The sequence below is a fragment of the Lepidochelys olivacea genome (genome assembly GCF_965140295.1).
Source record: "Lepidochelys olivacea isolate rLepOli2 genome assembly, chromosome: 3".
Taxonomy (NCBI): Eukaryota; Metazoa; Chordata; order Testudines; family Cheloniidae; genus Lepidochelys; species Lepidochelys olivacea.
The window spans coordinates 136,820,815-136,844,568 of NC_140413.1; the positions used below are offsets into that span (position 1 = coordinate 136,820,815).

General features: G+C 39.2%; 1 protein-coding gene across 1 annotated transcript in view; it reads left to right on the forward strand.

The window, feature by feature from the left end:
• Positions 1-23,754, forward strand: part of RYR2 (ryanodine receptor 2) — a 717,900-nt gene that overhangs the window by 428,324 nt on the left and 265,822 nt on the right. The window contains exons 29-37 of the mRNA XM_084622892.1: positions 1,974-2,148; positions 9,821-10,029; positions 11,737-12,089; positions 14,138-14,252; positions 15,083-15,243; positions 16,858-17,017; positions 17,288-17,374; positions 19,731-19,957; positions 22,271-23,072. Coding sequence (XP_084479018.1) covers positions 1,974-2,148; positions 9,821-10,029; positions 11,737-12,089; positions 14,138-14,252; positions 15,083-15,243; positions 16,858-17,017; positions 17,288-17,374; positions 19,731-19,957; positions 22,271-23,072 — 2,289 coding nt within the window. The remainder of the gene's footprint in view (positions 1-1,973; positions 2,149-9,820; positions 10,030-11,736; positions 12,090-14,137; positions 14,253-15,082; positions 15,244-16,857; positions 17,018-17,287; positions 17,375-19,730; positions 19,958-22,270; positions 23,073-23,754) is intronic.

Here is a 23,754-nt window from a genome sequence, read left to right on the forward strand (position 1 = left end):
AGCAGGTAGTTCTAGCTCCAACTTGAGTATGAAAGAAACAATGAAAGACTGAAATCTAGTTGTATGGGTAATATGTAGATAAGCATAACATTTTTTTATGCCACTGGTTTTTGATCCTTCACAAGAGTCAAATGACTCATTAAAGTGTGGCAGTAAAACATCATTTTAGTGTGAAGGCATGTGAAATCTCTGCCATGATAACAGTTGCTATCTAGACTAGTGGTGACTCATGTCTTAGTACAAAAATGCATATTAACTGCATTTTGTGTCTGGAGTTGGAATACAGTTATGTTGTTGTTATAATACTTGACAGAAGTTAGCATTACTCTTCACAAACTCAATTTCAGAACTGCAGATTGTCAAGCAAGCCTACTTCAGCCCTATTTTATTGTTGTTACTGCATTTCTATTTGACAGTGTTGTATGATACAAATTGAGATGCCTTAACATTGAACTGAAAAGTCAGAATTTTTTAAATGACTGATCAAATTAAATAACCATTCACAGTGTCCTATCATTAGCAGAGGATGAGCACTGAATATATTTGAAAATGATAACAATAAAAAGCTGAGAATCAATTGTCCTGCTAAATCCTGAGTTGGGACCTTGATGTTTTCCTTGCAACTGTGTAAGATCACTAACACCTAAAGCAGCAGTGAGAATGCTACTCCCTGCCTTCTTTTAGATATAAACCATGTCATCAGTCAAGTTTTCCAAGCTAATACAATCTCAGGTAAAAACTCCTTCAGTCTATTTGTAAGCCAATATTGGGATTTTAGTAATACTTTTTGTTTTGCTAAGATTAATGAAATGGACATTATCCCCCTTCTTAGTTGTATTTCCTGCAAGAAGCACATTTTACCTTTGCTGTGTGTTCTATTCCAGTTCCCATCTGATTTCCAGGTGCTGTATAAGGTGTTGGTTTTGACTGATACATTTCTTAAGGACTTTAGCTGTGACTATCTTTTAAGAATGGCTCTATCCTCTTGTACCACAGAAGTTGAGATCAGCTGAGGTGCTAGAATTAACAGATTCCAGTTTATTTGGGAGGCTGTTTACAGGAGGGATTTTAGATGAAGGTTCGGCAGTTCTGGAATTCACTCCCCCCTTGGTCAAAGAGAGCTTGAGATTGTTGACTTTCAGGGCATGCCGCAAGTCTCATGTGTTCTCCCAGGCTTTTGAGGAGTGGGAGTAAGGGATGGAAACTTAGTCCTGATAGAATGGGTGTGTTAGGAAGAGGTACATTGATAGTGGGGTTTTTTTGTGTAAATTTTCTAAGAATTTGTATGTATTTATTTAGATTCTGCTCTCATGCAAACTCCACAACAGGCATCCATCCAAACCTGCAATATTTATTCCTCTAGAGGTCAGTCATGCAAGGTGCTGAGCCACTCTTTGAGGTAATGAATGCCCTCAACTACTTCTATAGAAACAAGTGGGAACTGAGGGTGCTCATCACTTCCAAGAATTGCTCAGCACCAAGAATTGCTCAGCATGTTCAGGCCGATAGAGAGCATGGCAAGCATGTTGCATAAATCTAAATAAATTCATCAAGAATAACATATTTTTGAAGATTGCTTGGAAGCATAAAATTTAAAAAATACTATAAAGCAGCTATTTAACTTTGCAATTGAGACCATATTATTTTCATGACAGACCTTTTGTAGATCTTCCAAATAAAAATAAAATATGCTCTTACATGTGTTACTAATATGCTGAAATATCAATTTAACTCATCTATTCACTGGGCCTCATTTTATAATGCTGATGTTCGGAGAGCTTCAACAAAATTAATTGTAGGATTGCCACTCTCAAAGTATAATTGTGATACTCATGAGCATTGTTTCAGAATGAGTTGCTGTAAAAGTATTAATTCTAGTGCTGTGTTAATTGAGGGGGATGATTATTAGTCATATCACTGAGGGGGAGGGAAATACTCTCATTGTTTTTATCCTTCTCTGAAATCCTTTTCAGGCCCAGCGGTGGCACCAGGGTAATGAGCATTTTGGCCGCTCTTGGCTGGCAGGGGATGTTGTGGGATGTATGGTTGACATGAACGAGCACACCATGATGTTCACCCTGAATGGTGAAATCCTGCTCGATGACTCAGGTTCAGAGCTTGCATTCAAGGACTTCGAGGTTGGTGATGGTAAGTGGTTGCACGCTTTGTGCTGTTAACTTGCTTTTGTTGCTAGATTGTGCCTATTGTGGGTTGACATCCTTTTAACATGCTCTTTGTGGGTGTACAAGCAGATGAGAATGCAGCTTTGTCACATGTGCACAGCATAGTTTGGCAGAAAAATACTTGTTACTTGGCATTGCTTTACAGTAACTTTGCTTTCTCTCATTTAGCTGAGAACTGCATAGGGCAAAAGGGTGAACATCAGTGGAAATAGAATAGTAATTACTGTATGATGCTGATCTTGAGCACTAGTGATTTCAGTTAGAGCAGCTTGGTTCATCATTTTGTTACAGTACTGAGGCACTTCTTCAGAACTGGTAGCTCACGAAAGCTTATGCTCAAATAAATTGGTTAGTCTCTAAGGTGCCACAAGTCCTCCTTTTCTTTTTTCTCCTGATAAAGAAGTTTTATGTGTTTCTGTTTCCCTTCAAACCAGGCTTACGTGTACCTCTCTTTCCCCCATCACCTAATTGGGCTTATGTGCACCCACTTCCCATCCCTGGGGTTTGTATGCATAAACTTTCATTTACAATATAAATAATGGTTAAAAAATATCCTAATGCCAATATAACATAGAAACAAAACAAACACCACATACCCATTGCATCGCATCATGGCAAAAGATTTTGTAATAAACTGTGTGTTTTGGGAGAAGCCAATCAACAATGAAAGGTACAACTGCTAAAGAAAACTTTCAGTCACATCTAAAGCTTGAGTAAGTAAATAAATAAACATTTCAGTCTGTCCTGAAGGGCAACAAATCTAATCCGTTTTGTACAAAGGGCAGGAATAGGTTCCAAAATTGTGGGCCACTCCTGCAGAAAGCTGCACCTTTTCTTGTATACGAAGAAATCTACACTTCAAGTACCGCCATTCACTGCAGCTATGGCAATACCGTTCGGGCATTCTTGTATAAGACAGCTCTCAAATAGGCATGTCTTGTGCCATTATACTGTTGTACCGCAGGTAAACAGTGCATCTTGCTGTCCCATTTCTAGGCAATTGGCTGCAGACTGTTAGTACTCCCATATGTAATCAAACCACTGTTGGGTGTAACAATATTTGCACTTGGGGGGCGGGGGGGGTTGTTTCTGAGGTTTATCTTCAGGCCCTCAAAAGAAAAATGAAGGTAAATTAAATGTTGGTGCAAAGAAGATGAGCTCTGATTTTGATTTTTACAATGAAAAGTTTTTCCATTGACTTTGGTGGGCTTTGGATTAGGCCTAATTCTCAAGTTTGCTTCAGTGACAGGGATGTAGAATTAAGAATTGATTTTAATAGCTACAGTTGCAGAACCACTGTAGGGCTGCAAATGTCTGATAAAAGTGTTTCTGAATAATTTAGTGTGGTGCTCAGAAAAATGCACACACCCACAAACAAAAATTAAAGTGCTAGATGGAATTTTAAATCTCTCAGACTTGACAGGTCCCTGTTAATGGAGATTTGTGTTTGTTCACTGCATATTTTGAAAGTTTGTATTCTGTTTTTCTGAATGATTATATATTGGTAAATAATCTCTAAATGGCTTGCTAGAAACATGATTGTATTGCCCAGTAGAATTTCACCCTCAAAATATTCAATGTAGAACACAAAGTTGCTTCATTCTGTCTGCATTTGCAGTATTATGTGACGCAATTTGTGCTTCCAGTTTCAAAAAGGCATTGAAACAACTCTGAGAGATGTTTCTGCAGACATACAAGAGACAATGGGCTTCCTCAAGCCTTGCCTGATATTAATTATTTATAGAGCACTGAGTGTGATCCCATTGTAATAGAAACATATATAGAAGAGAGAGTCCTTATCCTGTTCACAAGTTCCTCTCCACATTGTCATCAAAGTGTTGTGGAGCAGTTCACAGAGTGCAGAAGGTGTCTAATCAAAAGACCGGTTAACCACTGGGAGTCTTTCCATTCACTTGAGTTGGCTTTGAATCAAATCCTCTTTCTATGACTTCCCTGCTGCCTGTCCCATATTCATGTCATGGGACAGTGGTTTTCCTTTTTGGGCCTTGTCCCCGTGCTACACAATGCTGAATATAACAGCACTTTTCTGGGGTCATGAAAATAAATTCTTATTTCTCTCTCTTAATTAAAAAAAAAGCTTCAGTTTTCTAGTCTGCTATAGTGAGCATTAATCCCCACTGTAAATATTTTCTGTGCCATATTCACAGAGTGTAAGTAAGTTGATGTAATTGAGCAATAGCACATTGTTGCATGTGCATTTGTCAGTTGAAATGGCATGTGTCTCTACATGCTAAGGACGCTTACATTGACTGATGAGCACACATCTCTTAGAGTATGTTACTGTGCTTTCAAAATTATAGCTTTTAATAACAGGTTACATTGTACTTTCTTTGGCCTCTATTTTAGTAGGATGTAGAGTTAGTAGAACTGATGAAAGTTAAATGACTACTCCTGCATCAGCTTTCCCAGCTCTGCCATAAGAAAAGGAAGTGCTCATTTTTGTCAGTGCTGCCCTAGAGCTGCTCCTGGTTTCATTTACATTCCCCACTCAAAGAAGATGTGGTGAGTGTGAGTAGAAGACTCCTGCTTCCACCTACTAGTGTACACAATTCTGTGAACTTCGCAGCCCTTATTACTGAACAAAGTCTTACAGCTGTAACTCAGGCTATGTCTACACTACCGTGGAAAGTTGACCTATGTTACGCAACTCCAGCTACGTGAATAATGTAGCTGGAGTTGGCGTACCTTAGGTCGAGTTACAGCAGGGTCTACACTGTGGGGAGTCAATGGGAGAAAATCTCCTGTTGACTTACCTTACTCTTCTCGTTGGGGGTAGAGTACAGGGGTCGACTGGAGAGTGATCTGCTGTTAGTTTGGCAGGTCTTCACTAGACCCACTAAATCGACCACTGGTGGATCGATCTCAGTGTCCATTCCTGCTGTAGTGTAGACCTACCCTCAAAAAGCAGGCAAGAATGATCTCTTCCACCCCCCACCGCAAGCATTGAACTGATAGGGTAATTGAGAGGTTAACAGTGGCCAGTACTGGATGCTTCAGAGGGAAATTTTGACTGATCCATCCCCTTTTGTCCACTCCCAGCTTCAGGCAGTTGGAGACTTAGGTTGCTGCAGAATGAAGCTTTTCACTTCAGGAAAAAGATGACGATTTGTCAGAGCCATCTGCCCTGCTTTAGAGGACACAGCCTACTTATAAGCCAGTGCTAGTGTTATAGCATATTTACAAACAGGGAAAAAGGAACATGGCTCTCTGCCAAGTTACCAATCAGGTTCACAGGCCCCTATTTTAGGGTCTGCTGCCAACAAGAAGAGTTCCACAGAATTGTGGCAGAACTGAGATATCATTCTTGTCAGTAGTAAACATAACTATTAAATGATAATTGCACATTTATATATGTAGGTGCAAGAGAGATTTCATGCAGGAGGCATGGTGTATTCATGCATTATAATTCTGAATATTCAGCCAGGTAAATAGTATGATTCAAATTCCGTCCCCAGTTACACCAATGCAACTTCAGAGTATGATTTTCATGTCTGCACTGTATATGTGGCAAAAAGGTTACAAGTTGCACCCCGTCTTCTCCAAAAGAGTATAAATTACACAGAAATTATGCTGCCCTTATCCTTTTGCAGTGAGCAAAGGGTGGCATCATGTGGTTCACCTTGGATGTGGAAAAAGTGGATGGAGTTGTAGTCAGGATCAAACCCCTTATTCAATATGCATCTGCCAGAAGCAACCTGCAGGAGAGGGGAGAGGCAAATCCTACCCTGTCTCATGCCCTGTGCAACTGCATCTACTTTGGTGTGGTTGCATTGCATGTAAGTCAAGGCAGGATTTAACCTGTGGAGCAAATTAATGCTGCCACAGGCATCTTCAACCATTTTCACTCAATTTATGAGGCACCACAGCAAATACTGGTCCACTGTGGGGTATTTGGGGGATTTTGGCTATTGCAGAATGAGTTGGTGATTAATCTGGTGCCTGTGGAACTGGGCTGATGATACAGAATTCTCATCTGCATGTCACACTGACTGGTTACTGAGTTAATGAGAACCTTCTGCATTTAGCCAATTGATGTCAAGTGAAAAATTTTCCTGGGTAAGGATTTAGTTCAAAATTCATTGCAATGTAGGCTGCGTGGTGAGATATGCGTAACTTAAAGACAACTTACAGATGTATTTATTGTACTAAGGTATCTCTGAAAAACAGGTGTCTGCTAAGGTTATGATTCCTATTCATTTTACCAAGTTAGTGAATGTGTGATGAGAAGCAACTGTGTACTATATTTCTAATAATGTGTGCCTCTGTGAGAATGCTACTCCAGATCTGACAGACATGCATGCATGCATGTAGTAGAATTAATAATGTATGTGTGTCATCTTGTACACCACTCATTTCCCTTTCTTGTTAGGGGTGATGAGATGCAGGACTGCATTTTCTTTATATACTCAGCTTCTACACTCCTACTGTTTTCCTGCCTGCTTCTGCTCATCACAGCAACTGCCACTACCTGTATTATGCATAACTAAGCTCTTTCATTTATGAGCTGATTGCTGTAGTAAGGGACTATCTCATCTGAGTTGGATCTCCAATAGCTGTAGATACAGAATTTGGTAAAAATATTGCCACTTCCTTACATGAAACATTGACCCTTGCTAAAACCCACCTTAACTAGCTGCTCTTATATTGCAAACTCTCATGAATTTGATGTAGATGGCATTTGATTCTTCCACTTTCCTGTTTTTGAGTAAATTTTGGAGCTCTTTTTTACATGTTCACTTTTTTTTCTTCAGAGTGGATGACAGGGACTTCTTAGAAATTTCATTCTAAATATATATTTTTTCCTTTATGAGACAAAATCCTATCTACATCAAAGAAATACACCTACAGTTTCTTAAATGCTTCATCTGTACTGTCACTAATAACTTCAATAGCATTCTGACTGTTCCAAAACTCCTCATACAAACATGGCATGCACTCATAGTTTTCAATCTATAATGCTATTTAAAAAAAAATGAAATCAGGTTTTGTGTGGAATATTGTATGTTGTTTCCAGAGTCATTTGCATCAAGGTGTATGTTATATCAATGCTACTTAAAGACTTCTTTATATTGAGGATGGTGCAGGGCTGTACTGCTCCACTGAGAGCTGCAGGAGACATTGAGTCACTGAGACACATCACTTCCTCCAGTGCCTGCTTCCTTAGAGTGCCTGGGGAGGAGAATCCTGACACCACTCTTTACAAGCATGTTGTTGTGGAGTGTGGGGCCGGGCTATAATACCACCCACTCTGGAAAGATTAATGCTGCTGTGCGGTACCTACTTTTGTACTGTCTTTGTGCTCCCTTAGCACAAGAATTGCAGTTGTGCTTTCCCCTTTTGCAAGGGGAGAAATGGGAAGGGAGGCTTTTTGTTCCTTCTTCCTCTTGAATGCCTGCTCAGCGCTGGGCAGTTCTACCCAAGAGTGACTGACCTTCATATGTTGACCTTCATGCTGAAGAACTCTCAAAGTGCTTTACATCAATAAGAAACAGGGGTAAAGGGAGACAAGGTGTTAGGCAGGCAGGCATGTGCTGTAAGTCTGATAAACTTATATCTAGATGGGTTTCTCCTGCCATATATAAAGTGGAAACTTGCAAGTGATGAGTTGCATTACAGAGGTCCATGCTGTCTTCTCTGAACACCCTTCCTGTAACTACACTAACTGCTGCCCCCAGGGACAATTGCTCCCAAGAACAACTCTTCTTGAGTGATGCATCAAGATTTGTCATCCTACTGCAGACAGAGCTGTGATTTTTGGCTTTGCCTAAAAACATTTGCAATCATTCATGGTTCGTTGAACTGTGCAGCGTGCATGTTACCTTCCCTGTAAGTTAAACTGCAAGGCAAATATTAATTTAAATATATATTGATTTATGCAAATGTAACTCCTCTTGTTATAAATTGTTTAATATGATTTTTCCCATTTAGTTCTCATATTCTGCTGAGAAATGGTTTGTATAATATTTTAACAATAGATATTTAATAGATTTGCAATAAAAAGTAGTCATAAATCACAGTGACTGAGCAATCTCATTATCTGTGTATGAAACTGATGTCTCATTACTAAGAGCCTGGCCACAAAGATAGAAGTTCAGATATTAATCTTACCGACTAGAGTCTACGGCTTGTAGTTTCTGGCCTTATGTTTATTGTGCTTAACATACATGTAAATGACAGTGAATCTCTTTTATCTGTAATGAAATATTCGGAGGAAGTTTTGAAGTCTGGAAGTTAATGCAGAACAGCATTAACCACTGTGGCTTTTGGCTGTGACATTCTTCTACTTGTGTATGCAGAGCATGTCATGAATGGAGGCTCTGCTCCTTCCCACCCTGCATAGCCCCTAATTTCAGGGGCCCCAAAGAATGGGAAGATCCAGCTGCTCTGCCTGTTGACCATTACCATTTCTCCTTCCCAATTTCATTAGATTCTACTCACCTCTACCAGCGTAATGGAGTGGAGCATCCAGATTTACATTTCTTGGGGGGCAATACGGGAATTACCTTTTTGACACTTTTATTAAACTTAATAGATTATTTTTTTTAGCAGAGAGGTCAAATAAGTTTTCAATAGTATTGTTAGATGAAAGGGGAACAAGAAGGATGAACAGGAGAAAGAAAATACATTTTCTTCATTTTCTAAAATAACAGACTGAACCTAACAACCAGAGATGTCTTAATGTAATTTTTGAAGTGGTGCATAGGTCTTGTGTTTACTCAGCACAGGAGTGAATTTCATTCTTTAATGAATAGGGTCTTCTCTTAGATGTGAAGTACCAAGAGACCAATCTTGTTCTCGCGTTGTGCCCCAAACTTGCACCTGATGCTACACAAGGACAACCCCATCCATCAACTTCACGGAAGTTACAGTACAATATTGCCTACCCTAAGCATTCATAAGTCATGAATCTGACCCCAAAATATCATAAGATTGGTACAAAAATAATGAGATTTAAAGAAATAAATGTGGGTTCTTTTTATTTGCCCGTCTGGTTTTCAAACCTTTAGGTTACCTTTGGGCCATGTTTTCAAGTTCTTCTCTGCAGCCATTGGGGCCAGAAACATTTTTTTTAAAGGAAAGGTGAGGTTCTTGTTTTAAAAAAAAAACGAAAACCCCCAGAACTCTGAGCTGAAGCTTGATGAGCAAAATCAAATGCTGTAAGTCTTGTAAAATCATGAGCGCTGGCAGCACTGGTCATCAGCAGAGAATTTGGCCTTATGGTCAATATGGCAATCACTGTCTGATATTTCTGAACAGTGAATTATCTGGTATGTGATATTATTTCTTGCTGCATCTCCTTTTAGAGAGGCTTGTATACAGAACAATAACAGAGATGTGCTGCTTGCTGATTCCTGGAAGGTAGACTACTATGCCCTAATACAGGAGTTTGAACTTTTTGGGTTTCATGCATTTTTATCCCAAACCATTTCTGGCTGTGTTATGTCAAGAAAACACTTCTGTAATATATGGGATGCATAAATTCTTTCTTTCTTTCTTTCTTTCTTTCTTTCTTTCTTTCTTTCTTTCTTTCTTTCTTTCTTTCTTTCTTTCTTTCTTTCTTTCTTTCTTTCTTTCTTTCTTTCTTTCTTTCTTTCTTTCTTTCTTTCTTTCTATAGGATTTATACCTGTGTGCAGCCTGGGCTTGTCTCAAGTGGGAAGAATGAACTTTGGCAAAGATGTCAGCTCACTGAAATATTTTACTATCTGTGGCTTACAAGAAGGCTATGAACCCTTTGCTGTTAATACAAACAGAGACATTACCATGTGGCTGAGCAAGAGACTCCCTCAGTTTTTCCCAGTGCCACCAAACCATGAACACGTTGAGGTTTGTGTTCTACATTAAGGTTTCCTGTTAATTTTTCACAAATTTGTTTTAATTAAATGAACTCTACAGTTAACTTGCTGCTTTTGCTATTTCAGCCTTCCCTTTGAATATGAATATCAGTGTTGGCATCTGACATGCACTTACTCACCCTGGTAAACTATGATTGTAGCTCAATGAGAACATGATGATGAATTCTGTCAGCCAATGAGTGATCTCTTGGAAGAGCATGAATGTATTAGACTCCTAAATAATAAAATAATATGTTAAGCTTGCCAAGTTGAGCTGTCAAAAGCCTGAAAGTTCCAGAGTTAAGGTTGCTTGTGCAACCTTAATGCTACCCCTTTGCATGAGTACATCATGAAACAATCTTGAATTATATTGTTTTTAACTTAGATTCCTACTTCATTCAATAGTGTAGATCAGATAGTGCTCCATGGGTGAGGTAAATTTTTAATACTTGCTTTTATCTTGTTGTCCCATAAGTTTTATACTGCACTCTATACAAACTCCACACTGAATGAGACAAGGATTCTACCCAAAAAAAAAAAAAGTCAAAGATTATGAGTAATATTTTCACAGGCACCTAAGTGACTTAAGCTCAGTTTTTAGAGGTATGTAGACCTTTCTCTAATCAGCACTGCGACTCCTAAATATCATTTTTAAAAGTGACACAGGCTCTTTGGAGTCTCTCATTGACTTTTAATGAGCCTTAGGCTCCTAAGTCTCATTTTCAAAAGGGACTTAGGTTCCTAAGTCAGCTGAGCAAAGGAACACCTAAACACTTTTAAAAATCTGGGTCTTAGGGTACTAAATGACTTAGGTTCTTTTGAAAATATTACCCTGTATCATAAGGCATATGCACAAGGGAGCAGAGTTAAGACTGCCTTGGTAACCGTCATCTCTGGTATTTTCCTAACTTCTGTGACCTCACCTTTGCGATCTTAATAGTATTTCTCTCTCTCTCTCTCTCAAAATATGGACTGTAATATATAAAGACACTTCAGAGTTGTACATGTACTGTTGCTGACTGTCCTCCACAGGCATTTAAATACAGGAACCGAAATTCCGGTCACCTTTTTATGCTCTCGTGCACAAATTCAATGTAATACTCTAAATTCACGAATTCAACGGAAATTGTTACTCAATTTATATATGGACCCATGTGCATAGACGATAGGCCGTTTGCAGATTGTTTGTTTTATCCAATAACAAAAATCTGTACAAATGCATACGTTTTCAAAATACATATAACTCTACACAATTGCGATCAGTTTTTACCAGACCACATGAAAGCCATATTTGAATGAAATAGAAACTCTGTCCCTATTGAAGTATATCAGGAAGCATAGGTAAAAAGAAATATTGTTCTTTCTCTTATATCTGTGCCTTGTGTTTGAGTTATTATGGATCATACTGGCCAAGGTTGGATTACTATTGCAAAAAATAGTGGGGATAGTCTTTGACTGTATATCCAGTTTATCAGTGCTAAAAGGAAGCAATTCCATTCACTTGTCAATGGATTTACCTGCTCTTGCTGCTATAGGGCATGCTGATGTTTAATTAAATGTCTAGGCCATATTGTAACATGTAATCATTTTGTAACTCTAAATACTTTAAATATATTATGCTAAAAATCAAACTGGAACATTTGGGAGGAGGCGGAGAAGACATATACTTTTATAATAGATGAGCTTTTATATTTGATAGGTGATGAGAATAGATGGCACCGTAGACAGCTCCCCCTGTTTGAAGGTCACACAGAAGTCCTTTGGCTCACAGAACAGCAAAATAGGCATCATGTTTTTTCGCTTGAGCATGCCAATTGAGTGTGCAGAAGTATTCTCCAAAACATCAGCAGGAGGGTTGCCAGGCACTGGTCTTTTTGGCCCAAAAAGCGACTTGGAGGATTATGATGCTGATTCTGATTTTGAGGTTCTGATGAAGACAGCTCATGGTCACCTAGTGCCTGATCGGGCAGAAAAAGAAAAAGAAGCTACAAAACAAGAGTTCAATAACCACAAGGATTACACTCAAGAGAAACCTTCACGTCTTAAACAAAGGTCAGTAACATATTTGATCTGTTTTTGTCATAATACGGTGGGTAGGGTTTGCTTTAAACATTACTAGAAAATTCATTTTAAATCCCTCTCCATATCACCAGTAAAAGTTTTCTGTGGAGAGTTTGTAAAGTTGTGGTTAGTGCTAAACTGACAGTCAGGACTCCTTGGTTCTATTCCCAGCACCGCCACTGAATCATTGTGTAACAATAAGCATATCATTTAACCTCCCTGTACCTCACTTTCATCATCTGTTAAATAGAAGAAACAGAAATCTATAAAAGAAGCCTTCCTCTAAGGGTATTGTGAGGCTAAATGCAGTCTTTTGACATTCTCCGATGAAAGGCACTCTAAAAGTGCCAGAGGGTTTTTTCTGATCCTGTCAAAACTAGGAAATACTGGAAATTTCATCAGAAAATGATGCTTATAAGACTTCCAGCAAAGGCCAAAGATATTTAGATAAGCTTTGGTGAACATCTGAACTTTCATGGTCTTTCCCCATGCCCCAATTAAGTGAGGCAAGAATATTCACTATGTTATATCTTTATCGTTTTCAGAGGTAATCAAACAAACCCTCCCCTTCCCCATCTGATCCATGAGATACACATACCTAACTTAGTAACTGTCCAGACATATTACTGAAACCTTCATCCTTCCATTCCCTCTGTACTTTTGCTCGCCCCCTAGCTTGTTGTGTTATGTTAAATTGTAAAGTTTTAGAATAGGGGCAGTGGATAAAATTTTCAAAAGCTCCATACTGACTTAGGAGCCTAAGTCCATTTTTATAAATGACATAAGTACTTAAGAGACAAACACTCATTTCAAGTCAATGGAACTTAGGCTCCTAAATGACTTTTGAGAATAGGATTTTGTTGTACCAATAAAATAAAAACCAGCAGGATCTTATTAAAGGGAAAAAGGCAAAACACCACATTTATTGTGAATACAGAAAGAATCATAGTAAGCAGTTAGTTATAGTTATAACATTCCATTCAATCTCATATTTAGTCACACATTCATTCATACAAACACACACACACACAGGTTCTGCAAGGTTGTTATCATAGTTACCAGCCTTAGAGTTGCTCATGCCAAGCCACTGGCCAGGTGGCCTGGACATGAGGAGGGAGCAGGGCCTTGTCAGATGCTCATCTGATGCTCCTGGAAGTTGGTTTGCAGAATCAGACCCCAAAGTTCTCACTTTTTAGAGTCTATTTTTATAGGAATTTCTTCCTATGCCAGTCTATGGGAATTGCTTCATCATGCTGTTGCTGAATCAATCAGCAGATAGCACATTCCTGACGGCTCCAAGATGTTATCTTGTTCTTTGGTTCTCCCATTCTTGAGGCTGTTGGGTGGATTCCAGTCTGCCCTCCGGGTGGGGTCCTCTGGTTATTTCCACTTGACACCTTCTTCAGCCGATGGACACTGGATTCTTAGGCTGGCACCTCCCTGATCATTCAGTTATTATCCACACCAAGCATCCATCCACATACATCCTCTATCTCTATTTTAATCACAATTGTTAATACAACAAAAGGGTGGGGAGTCTCTGGGTGCTGTTTCTGTTGTTAGAGTATTGCTTTGAGTCTCTCTCTCTTGTGAATTGCTTTGAGAACAGACTCTGTCTTAGAATGTACTAACACAGTTAGCAGCTTGCAAGTTTCACACATAGAGGGAGAGAAACAGTACCAAAAACCAAGAGACCTCTTAATTAGTAATACCCTGGAATTTAAACTCTGGGGAATCAAACTCATTTGTGATTTTAATACAGAACTTCTTTAATATGATCCAACAATTTAAGCTTCTAAGTCACTTAGGCAAGTTTGAAAATTTTACCCTGTGTCTTCTGTAAAGCACTTATTCTACCCATACCTGATGTAAACAATAAATAACAATCTGGACCCAACTACTAAATCTTTTAGGGTAATTTATATCTGCGGAATTCCTGTGTGTGTGTGTGTGTGTGTGCGTGTTTGTGTGTATTGATTTGCTCAGAATTGATATAGGTTGTGATTTTACTCCGTCCTCAGTACTTTGCTGTATTACAGGTTTATGCTCAGAAGGACAAAGCCAGATTACAGCACAAGCCACTCGGCACGGCTCACAGAGGATGTTCTGGCAGATGACAGAGATGACTATGATTACTTGATGCATACTTCTACGGTATGGCAACGCAGTGTTCATATTTTTGCTATTTGCTTTTCTAACAATTGCTTACTTTTGCTAGTAGGAGTCACAGTGAACACATTCAATTTTTCTCCCTTTTATTTCCAGGCCATATTTTTTATGCACTTTTCTGCAGTAGTACTGTGTAACAAAACTTGAGATCACCACACTCATTCCATTTTGACCTGCCTCCTACTTAGCCCCAAATCCCAAACAACTCCTATTTGAAGAGACTTAACTTGGATCTGTGCTTAAAAGAACTTCCATGGGCAACAGAACAAAGGCAGAATATGGCCCTATTTTGAAACAGCTAGTCAAGCCCAGAGCTACTCAAACATAGAGAGTTAGAGTCAACAACTAAATACATGATCCTGATTCAGAGTATGAAATGTGGAAGTCCCATTGAAAGTAATGGGAGTTTTGTGCCTGGATCAGTGACAGGCTCAGCCCCTTAAATCTGCTCAGTTTACTGTGTTTCCAGAGTTTGCAGGCATAATAATGCACCTGTATGTCTATTAATCCTCTACTACTGTAATGTGAACATACCGCCAATGTTTCTGCATGCATTTTTTTTATCCTCTTGTCTTTCAGTTTAAATCAGACCGCTTTTTTGAAGAACATGTCCGTGCAAAGCAATCATCGTTCTTCCATTGCTCTAGTAATGAATTACTCTCAGACAAGACTATATCTGTTCACAAAAGCTGATTCATCCCAGTTAGATTGTGAAAAATAAACTACGAGATTTTAAAACAACAAATTAATTCTGAATCAAAATTATAACATACACCAGATATTAACGCCATGCGATATTGTTAATTTATTGACAGTACTATTACTCAGTGAGAATATTTCCTGGGCAAGAACCTGCTAATGTCTGGGTGGGCTGGATTACATCTGACTTCCATCAATATGACATGACCTTTGACTTGGACAGAGTACGCACCGTTACAGTGACACTAGGGGATGAAAAAGGAAAGGTTCATGAGAGGTTGGTTCCAATTATTTTTCTTTTTAATTGAATTGTTTTATACTTGGTATGTTTTTAAACATCTAGCACCTGGTATAAAATGGGAATTACAGAGGAGAATCAGGCTTGTAAATGTTGAGGGGTCAACCAATGAAATTAATAGGGAGCAGGAACAAATAAAAGGAAGTACTTTTTCGCACAATGCACAGTCAATCTGTGGAACTCATTGCCAGGGGATGCTGTGAAGGCCAAAAGTATAACTGGGTTCAAAAAAGAATTAGATAAATTCATGGAGGATAAGTCCATCAATGGCTATTAGCCAAGATGGTCAGAGATGCAACCCCATGCTCTGGATGTCTTTAGCCTGTGACTGCCAGAAGCTGAGAGTGGATGACAGGGGATGGGTCACTTGATGATTACCTGTTCTGGTCATTCCCTCTGAAGCACCTGGCATTGGCCACTGTCAAAAGACAGGATACTGGGCTAGAGCAGTGGTTCTCAAATGGGGTATGCAGAGGTCTTCCAGGGCATATATTAACTCATTTAGATATTTGCCTAGTATTACATTAAGTTACACAGAAAGCACTACTGAAGTCAGTACAGCTTAAAATTTCATACAATTACTTGTTAATACTGCGCTATGTACTGAAATGTAAGTACAACGTTTATATTCCAATTGATTTATTTTATAATTATATGATAAAAAGGAGAAAGTAAACAATTTTTCAGTAATAGTGTGCTGTGACCCTTCTGTATTTTTATGTCTGATTTTGTAAGCAAGTAGTTTTTAGGTGAGGGGAAACTTGGGGTTACGCAAGACAAATCAGACTCCTGAAAGGGGTACAGTTGTCGGAAAAGGTTTAGAACCACTGGATGGACCAATGATCTGACCCAGTATAGCTGCTGTTATGTTTTTGTTTGGAAACGTGAAGTCAAGATCCATGGATGTAGTACCATGTTATTGAAAGTAAAATAACTGATGACAGGTAAAGGTGCGGTAAAGTTTCATCACTAATATAATTTACCTGTTTGTATCTCCACTGCGAAGAATACGTGAAATAATTGCCTGATCAAAATTATGTATATTGAAAAATAGAAGCAGTACCGCCTTTGTGTGCCATTTCAGTCATTCAGGCCCCGAGCCTGCAAAATCTTCAGTCTGCAAAGTCAAGTGAGAACAGTCTCTTGTTAGAATTGTGGTACGTCCTGCTTCTAGTCAGGCCAGAATTAGGCTGGCTGTTCTTATGCTTTCACGGCATTTCTGCTTATGGTGCAGGTCAGAATCTGTAAGTTCAGGGATGCATAAAAATAAATGATTTAAAATGTTAACTCCTGGAATCTCTTTTGTCTGGTTCATGTAAAGGTTTGGGCCGGTTCTTGTTTTGTCAGAAATAATTCTTCCATCTTTACGGAACTTTGGAAAATCCATGGTGTGAAATTCTGGCTTCATTGCCATCGGTGGGAGTTTTGCTATGAATAAGGCCAGGATTTCAACCATGACGTTAATACAACATTCCAGTTTCAGCAGTAGCCTGATGGTTGCAACAGTGTAATTTAATTTGAATAAACAGACTACAACTCTACCTTCCCATACAAGCTCACCTGCTAGCCACAAATGTATCTCTTGAAATTCAGTATCAAACGCAGCAACTGCTATATGGTGTGCGCTGGAGAGAGCATGAGCCCTGGACAAGGACGCAACAACAATGGACTAGAGATTGGTTGCGTGGTCGATGCTGCCAGTGGTCTGCTAACCTTCACTGCTAATGGCAAGGAACTGAGCACCTATTATCAGGTATATATTTATTTGGTTTTGTCACCTCATCCAGATGAGAAAAGCTAGTAGATTGAATTTTACTAGCCTTATTTATTAATAGAAATGAAAGGAAAAGACATTGCCTCTGATGCGATTGTAATCTTCTCTCTCTTCTGAACCCCAATTATGATCTTCTAGAGTTTCACGAAGTAGTTTGTACCTACAAGCAGTTGACACAAGTGATAGGTTTCCTAGCATTGATGGTGTTTTCCTATCTTGTGTCACTGTGTATTTCTGTTTGTGATTTAGGTTGAACCAAGTACTAAGTTATTTCCTGCAGTATTTGCACAAGCTACAAGCCCCAATGTTTTCCAGTTTGAGTTGGGAAGGATAAAGGTAAATAAGACCACACTTATTCGTTTCTCTATAAGTTTAATTGTTATATCAGATAATATCCAGTTGTTGCTATTTTGTTGAATTCAGTATGTTCCCGGTGTTAGGGATATTTTTGTTTGTGCAATTGTTTAGTATGGCATTTTGTAAGGCACATATTTTGGTTCTTGCCTGCAAGTAGGCTTGGAAATTTGATCTTATGGCACAGAATAAAACAATTTTGTTAAGGTTGCATCTGAGAACTTAAATATTTCCAAACTGTAAATACAATATTTATTTCTTATGCTTGTCACCCTTCATGCTGTATGTCATGCAATGAATAAAAATGACTAGATCAATTTTAAAGTATGCACTATTTATTCATTAGATCATATCATGTCTTCTCTGAAGCCATCACATCTATGGTATGAACATGTAAGGTAGTCACAGCTAAAATGAATGCGAACATTGTGGAGGAATCTCACCCTTTTGTGAAAAGATTCTAAAATCACACGTTCCTGCAGTGCGAATGTGTGAGGTACTATTCACATTGTGAAAGGGACTATATGCTCATTTTATCGGTCACTACTGCAAATTTAGTCAATTTCTATAACTCTCATATTTCACTCCCCGAGCCTGGTTATATTTTGTCATTCTGTAGCAAAGAACAATTACGATAGTTATATACAGATTTGTATCACAAAAGTTACTGTGTGTATTAGCTGAATTTAATGATTTGGGATATTTAGTGCTGGATTGAGGCCATGTCTACACTTACAAGCTTACAGTGGCACAGCTGTACCGATACAGCTGTGCCGCTGTAAGAGCGCTCGGGTAGATGCATTATGCTGATGGGAGGGAGCTCTCCCATCGACATAATAAAACCAGCTCAACAATCTATGTCGGTGCAAGAGCATTTTTTCACACCCCAGAGCGACAAAAATTTTGCCAGCATAAGTGTTAGTGTAGACATGGCCTGAGTCTCCAGGCTTACTGTGCAGCAGTGTGTTGCTGTGCCTTCTCAGGAGGAGCATCAGGAACAATTGTGGCTTCGAGAGGCACGATTCTTCTTCCATCTTTTCTCTTGTTGCAGGGAGTAATTTCATAAAATACGGTTGGCGATGTAGCATACTCCATATCTGTCCGCACAGCCAGCTACTCTAACTGTTGTAATGCTTGCTGTGCAAACTAAGGACTCATCCACTCCATGTCCATTCCCTTCCCATAGGCTTGTCGCTGGATGTATAGGTTGGGCAGCCCCTGCTATCTCTCCTGTCCCCTGCTCAGAGGCACGATCTGGGTATGTCCTTGGTGGCTGGACATGGACAGGGGGTAGTAGAGGCCTTACTGCCCTGTGTATCTATAGAGGACCAGAGCCGAATCTAGTCTTCAGTGCCTATTTTTCTGAAGCTCAAAATGCCTTTATTAAGACCTTGGTTTGGCTTTAACAATCAGCAACAAGTCTTGAGAAGTGATTTTTTGCAATAGAAGAGAGTGGCAAGCCTTCTGGAGAAGGGACTGCCACTTATGTGCTTTTACAGCCCAAGGGGGCCCTGATCCTAACTGAGACCTCTTGGTCCTATCGCAATATAAACAATCAGTATTGGTAGTATAAATAATATCAAAATGATAGAATTCAAATGTACACTTGTGTAGGTAAAAATGGTGAGAATTTTCATTTTTAAATATATCCAATGCACTGATGTCTGTTTTAGCTCAGAGTCAATTTATATGTATGGGATACTGTGTAGTCTCATGAAAAGGGTTGCAGCCCAGAAGAACTAACACAGACTTTTTAAGGTTCCATGGAAGCCTTTAAATCCTATTCTTCATGCTGAAATTAGCTTCTTCTGAATTAGGAGGAGAACATAATAACTTGTGATGGTGGAGATGGGGGTACAATTTTTGGTTTAAATACCAGGGCAAACCCTTACTCTTACAAATAGGGCCATGGGATCATTAATGTCCATACAGAAGAGATTGGGCTTCAGTTTTCAAGGATTCACCCAAACTGCTTGCTTCTAGCGAACTTGAATTGCACAGAACTTGAACTCTGTCTCAGAGGAATGAAAGACTGAGGTTTCAGCGGGCGTAAGGATTACTGGATTTCATATCTCTGGTTTCAGGGCAGCTAGATATTAAACCTCTATGACATCCCTTTAGGCAAGTTCTATTTAGTGTTTTATATTTTGCTTTGAGAACCACCAGTCCCCAGCCTGTTTTGGGAGCTGCATAAAATGCGACATTCCTACCATACTATGCTTGTTTCATTGCATTGATTTCATATCTGTTTGTAGCACATTTGTCTTGTGTATTATCATACACTGCATTGTCCTATAGTGATTATAAAACTAACTGTCTCTTCTCTTGCTGTCTCCAGAATGTAATGCCATTGTCTGCTGGCTTGTTCAAAAGCGAGCATAAAAACCCAGTCCCTCAATGCCCTCCCCGTCTCCATGTCCAGTTTTTGACCCATGTGCTGTGGAGCAGAATGCCAAACCACTTTCTGAAGGTTGATATCTCACGGGTCAGTGAACGTCAAGGCTGGATGGTACAGTGCTTGGATCCTTTGCAGTTCATGTCTCTCCATATCCCAGAAGAAAACAGGTTGGCTTTGTTTGTATGTATAAACTGAATGAGAGTAGGTGTGGGTTTTATAAGGTCAGACAAGTAGCAAGAAAATAGTCTGCTAGACAGTCAGTTCCCTTTCTCTCTTGCATTTGTATAATATATATAAATACAAATAATATATTCTGACATAGAAAGGAATCCCTTCTTGTGGGCCCCAATTAAATTCAATTAGTGAATTATTAACTGGGTCACATAAATATAATCACTGGTTTTAATAAACTGTTTCTAGTCATGTTCAACAACAAGAGATCTCTTGAATTAAAGACACGTTGCCAATTAGCATTTATGACAGATTTGGGTTTCTTCTCCTCAGGGAGAAGCACATGCTTCTGTGGACGCCAGAACTACATAGAGATGTAGACAAGGCATACCTGATTTTGTTTTGTATATTATTTTGCTGAGAGGGGAAATATGTACAAAGCTGCTGGTAAATTTTGAAACTAATCCTTACAAAGCATTAGATAGGTCAGAAGGGAGGGAGCCTCAGTTGTAGCTTGTGTGTGTACAAAGTTTTTCAGTGCTTTTTTTTTTGTAGTCTAGTAATTTATTTGGATTTTTGTGTTAGCAATAATCAAACAACTGATATGCTGTGTGCTTTAAGGCTCATCAAAACTCAATTTCGGTAGAACAAATGGACTGTTTTGATTATCTTCAGATATATTATCTTCAAACCTATGCATGAAATATGTGGAGAGTGAGAATTAGTGCATTGTGGTCCGTAGTAAAAAACCAAAATATCGTGTGCAGCTTGAGTATATTTGTTAAAAAATATTGTGGGGCAAATTCTGCTACTTCTCCCAGGGCTATGAGGGGCCTCAGGGGAAGTGGAACGGACTTGGTTCCACAGCACAGGAAGCAGGTCTGGAGCTGGTGAGGCGCAGCCACCCCCCGGTGTGCTGGAGAGGCTAGCTCAGATACCATAGAATCATAGACTATCAGGGCTGGAAGGGACCTCTGGAGGTCATCTAGTCCAACCCCCTGCTCAAAGCAGGACCGACCCCCAGTTAAATCATCCCAGCCAGCGCTTTGTCAAGCCTGACCTTAAAAACCTCTAAGTAAGGATATTCTACCACCTCCCTAGGCAACGCATTCCAGTGTTTCACCACCCTCCTAGTGTAAAAGTTTTTCCTAATATCCAACCTAAATCTCCCCCACTGCAACTTGAGACCATTACTCCTTGTTCTGTCATCTGCTACCACTGAGAACAGTCTAGAGCCCTTTGGAACCCCCTTTCAGGTAGTTGAAAGTACCAATCAAGTCTGAGGACAGGGGCATGCTGGCCGCAGAGCAGGGTGTCTCTTTTTGCCCCTGTGATATCTCCTTGTGCATGCCTGACACTTTGGTCTTGGCACTGAGAGAAGGATTTAGGCCTAAAAGTGATTAGCTTGTATTATGATCTAATCTCACTTTTAAAAATGTACAGATGAGAGCAAGAGGTATTCATGAACTAGATTGTTTTGAAATCTCCATTGCTGTTGTGTTTCAAACCTGAAAGACTTTGCAGGATTGTTACTCAACTCCAATGCATATAGGTTTTATTTGCTTTTTTTTAAAAAAAGGAAATTGAAAGCAAAAATCTACATTTATGTTATGAAAAACCCCAAAATTATTTTTTGTAAAAGTAAGCTTTTACAAAACTTGTGACCAATAGAAGCATTTCCATGATTTTATTAATGTTAAATTCTAAAGGAAACATTTAAATAAAACCTCAAAACAAGTGTAATACATCCCCCCCACAATATTTGTGACCCAAATATTGCAGCATTGTGCTAATCTACAAGAACCTGAAAGTGAAATTGCCTAGAATATTACATTAATGATGATGAGAAACCAAAAGTGAAAGTGAGTAGTCTATTTTCATTGTCCAGCCTGAAATGAAAACTAAATAAGTAGCATGAATAGTGAAAATTTAGTTTGAATGTTGTCTTTATGTTCTCAATTATCTAATTTTTTTTTCTAATCTAAATCTAAAGGGAAATTTGTTTTAAATAATTCTGCCTGATCCTGCTCCCACTGAAGACGATTGGAGTTTTTTGAAGTGATAGTTTTTATACAGTCTAAACAATTTCAAGGCTTGGCTCATGATTTTTAAGCCGTCTGTTGTCTATAAAATTGCAAATTTAAATACCTGAAAGTTAGGAATTCAAAAATTCAAGGTCCAGAGCAATGGCTAATTTGCCCATATTGCACAATTGTAGAATTCTGAATAACTTTCTTGCTTTTTGAGTCCTATGTTCCTAGCTACTGCACTGATATGGAACTTCCTCTATTTTCCCTTCTTCTCTACAGGTCTATAGATATTTTAGAACTGACAGAACAGGAAGAATTGCTGAAATTTCACTATCATACCCTCCGATTGTATTCAGCTGTTTGTGCTCTAGGGAACAACCGGGTGGCACATGCTATGTGCAGCCATGTGGATGAATCTCAGCTTCTGTATGGCATTGAGAATAAGTATATGCCAGGCTTGCTTCGCACAGGCTATTACGACTTACTCATTGACATCCACCTCAACACCTATGCCACGGCCAGGTTAATGATGAATAATGAATTTATTGTTCCGATGACAGATGAGACCAAGAGCATTACTCTGTTCCCTGATGAGAACAAAAAACATGGCCTCCCTGGTATAGGACTCAGCACCTCACTACGACCTAGAATCCAGTTCTCGTCTCCCAGTTTTGTAAGCATTAGCAGTGAGTGCTATCAATTTAGCCCTGAATTTCCTCTGGATATCTTAAAGGCCAAAACTATAGAGATGCTGACTGAGGCTGTTCAAGAGGGCAACCTCCATGTCAGAGATCCAGTAGGGGGTACGACAGAGTTTCTATTTGTCCCTCTCATCAAGCTTTTTTACACTCTGCTAATCATGGGAGTCTTCCATAATGGGGATCTGAAACACATCTTGCAGCTGATTGAGCCCAGCGTTTTCAAGGAAGGCATGAGCCAGGAGGATGAGAGTGAAGTGCCAGAGAAGGAGATGAGTACAGAGGAGCTAAAGCCAGAAAGAGGAGAGGAAGAAGTCAAAGGGGGGCGGGTGCTGACGGAAGGCCTTCTTCAAATGAAACTTCCTGAACCAGTAAAATTACAGGTAATGACTGAGACAGTATCAGTGGCTGTTTGTATATTTCAGACTTCCTTCTTCCTTTCATTCAAATATTTCAAGGAACACAGCAGTCTTGAAGCATATTTCAAGCCATGCACTCTTTTTTGCAGGCACACGTGCATCTGTAGTGCATTTTTACATTGTGTTTTAAAAATATAATCGCTATTAATGATATAATTTTGCATTATCCTCTTTATTGCCCTATGATAACAGTAGCCTTGGTGGACGTTGTGAGACCTGTTTCGAACCAAATCTGACATAAATAAAACATAATTAGGTCAGAAATATCTTCTGAATTAAAAAAAAATAAAATTGTCATTTTATAAATTTAGAAGTAGCGACTTATATATAATGTATTACATTTTCCCTTCAACTTTCTTTGGAGAATTGTGGCTATTAGTAGATAACCAAGTGAGAGCAGCTTCTAAGAGCTATTTTCTTCCTGGCTGTTACATAGTTGAGCAGTGACTGGCCTGGGGGCGGGGTGGTTAGGCATAAGGAGACCGAAAAGGGACATCGGAGAGGTTGAGCTGAGGGCTTGTCTACATGGAGCTTATTCAGGAACAGTCAGGTATTTGGCCATTTTTGGTGCCTCCTAGGAGCGACTAAGCCAAGAAAAAAGGGCTGGTCAATCAACAGAGCAGAGGGAAAAAAACAACCAACCAAA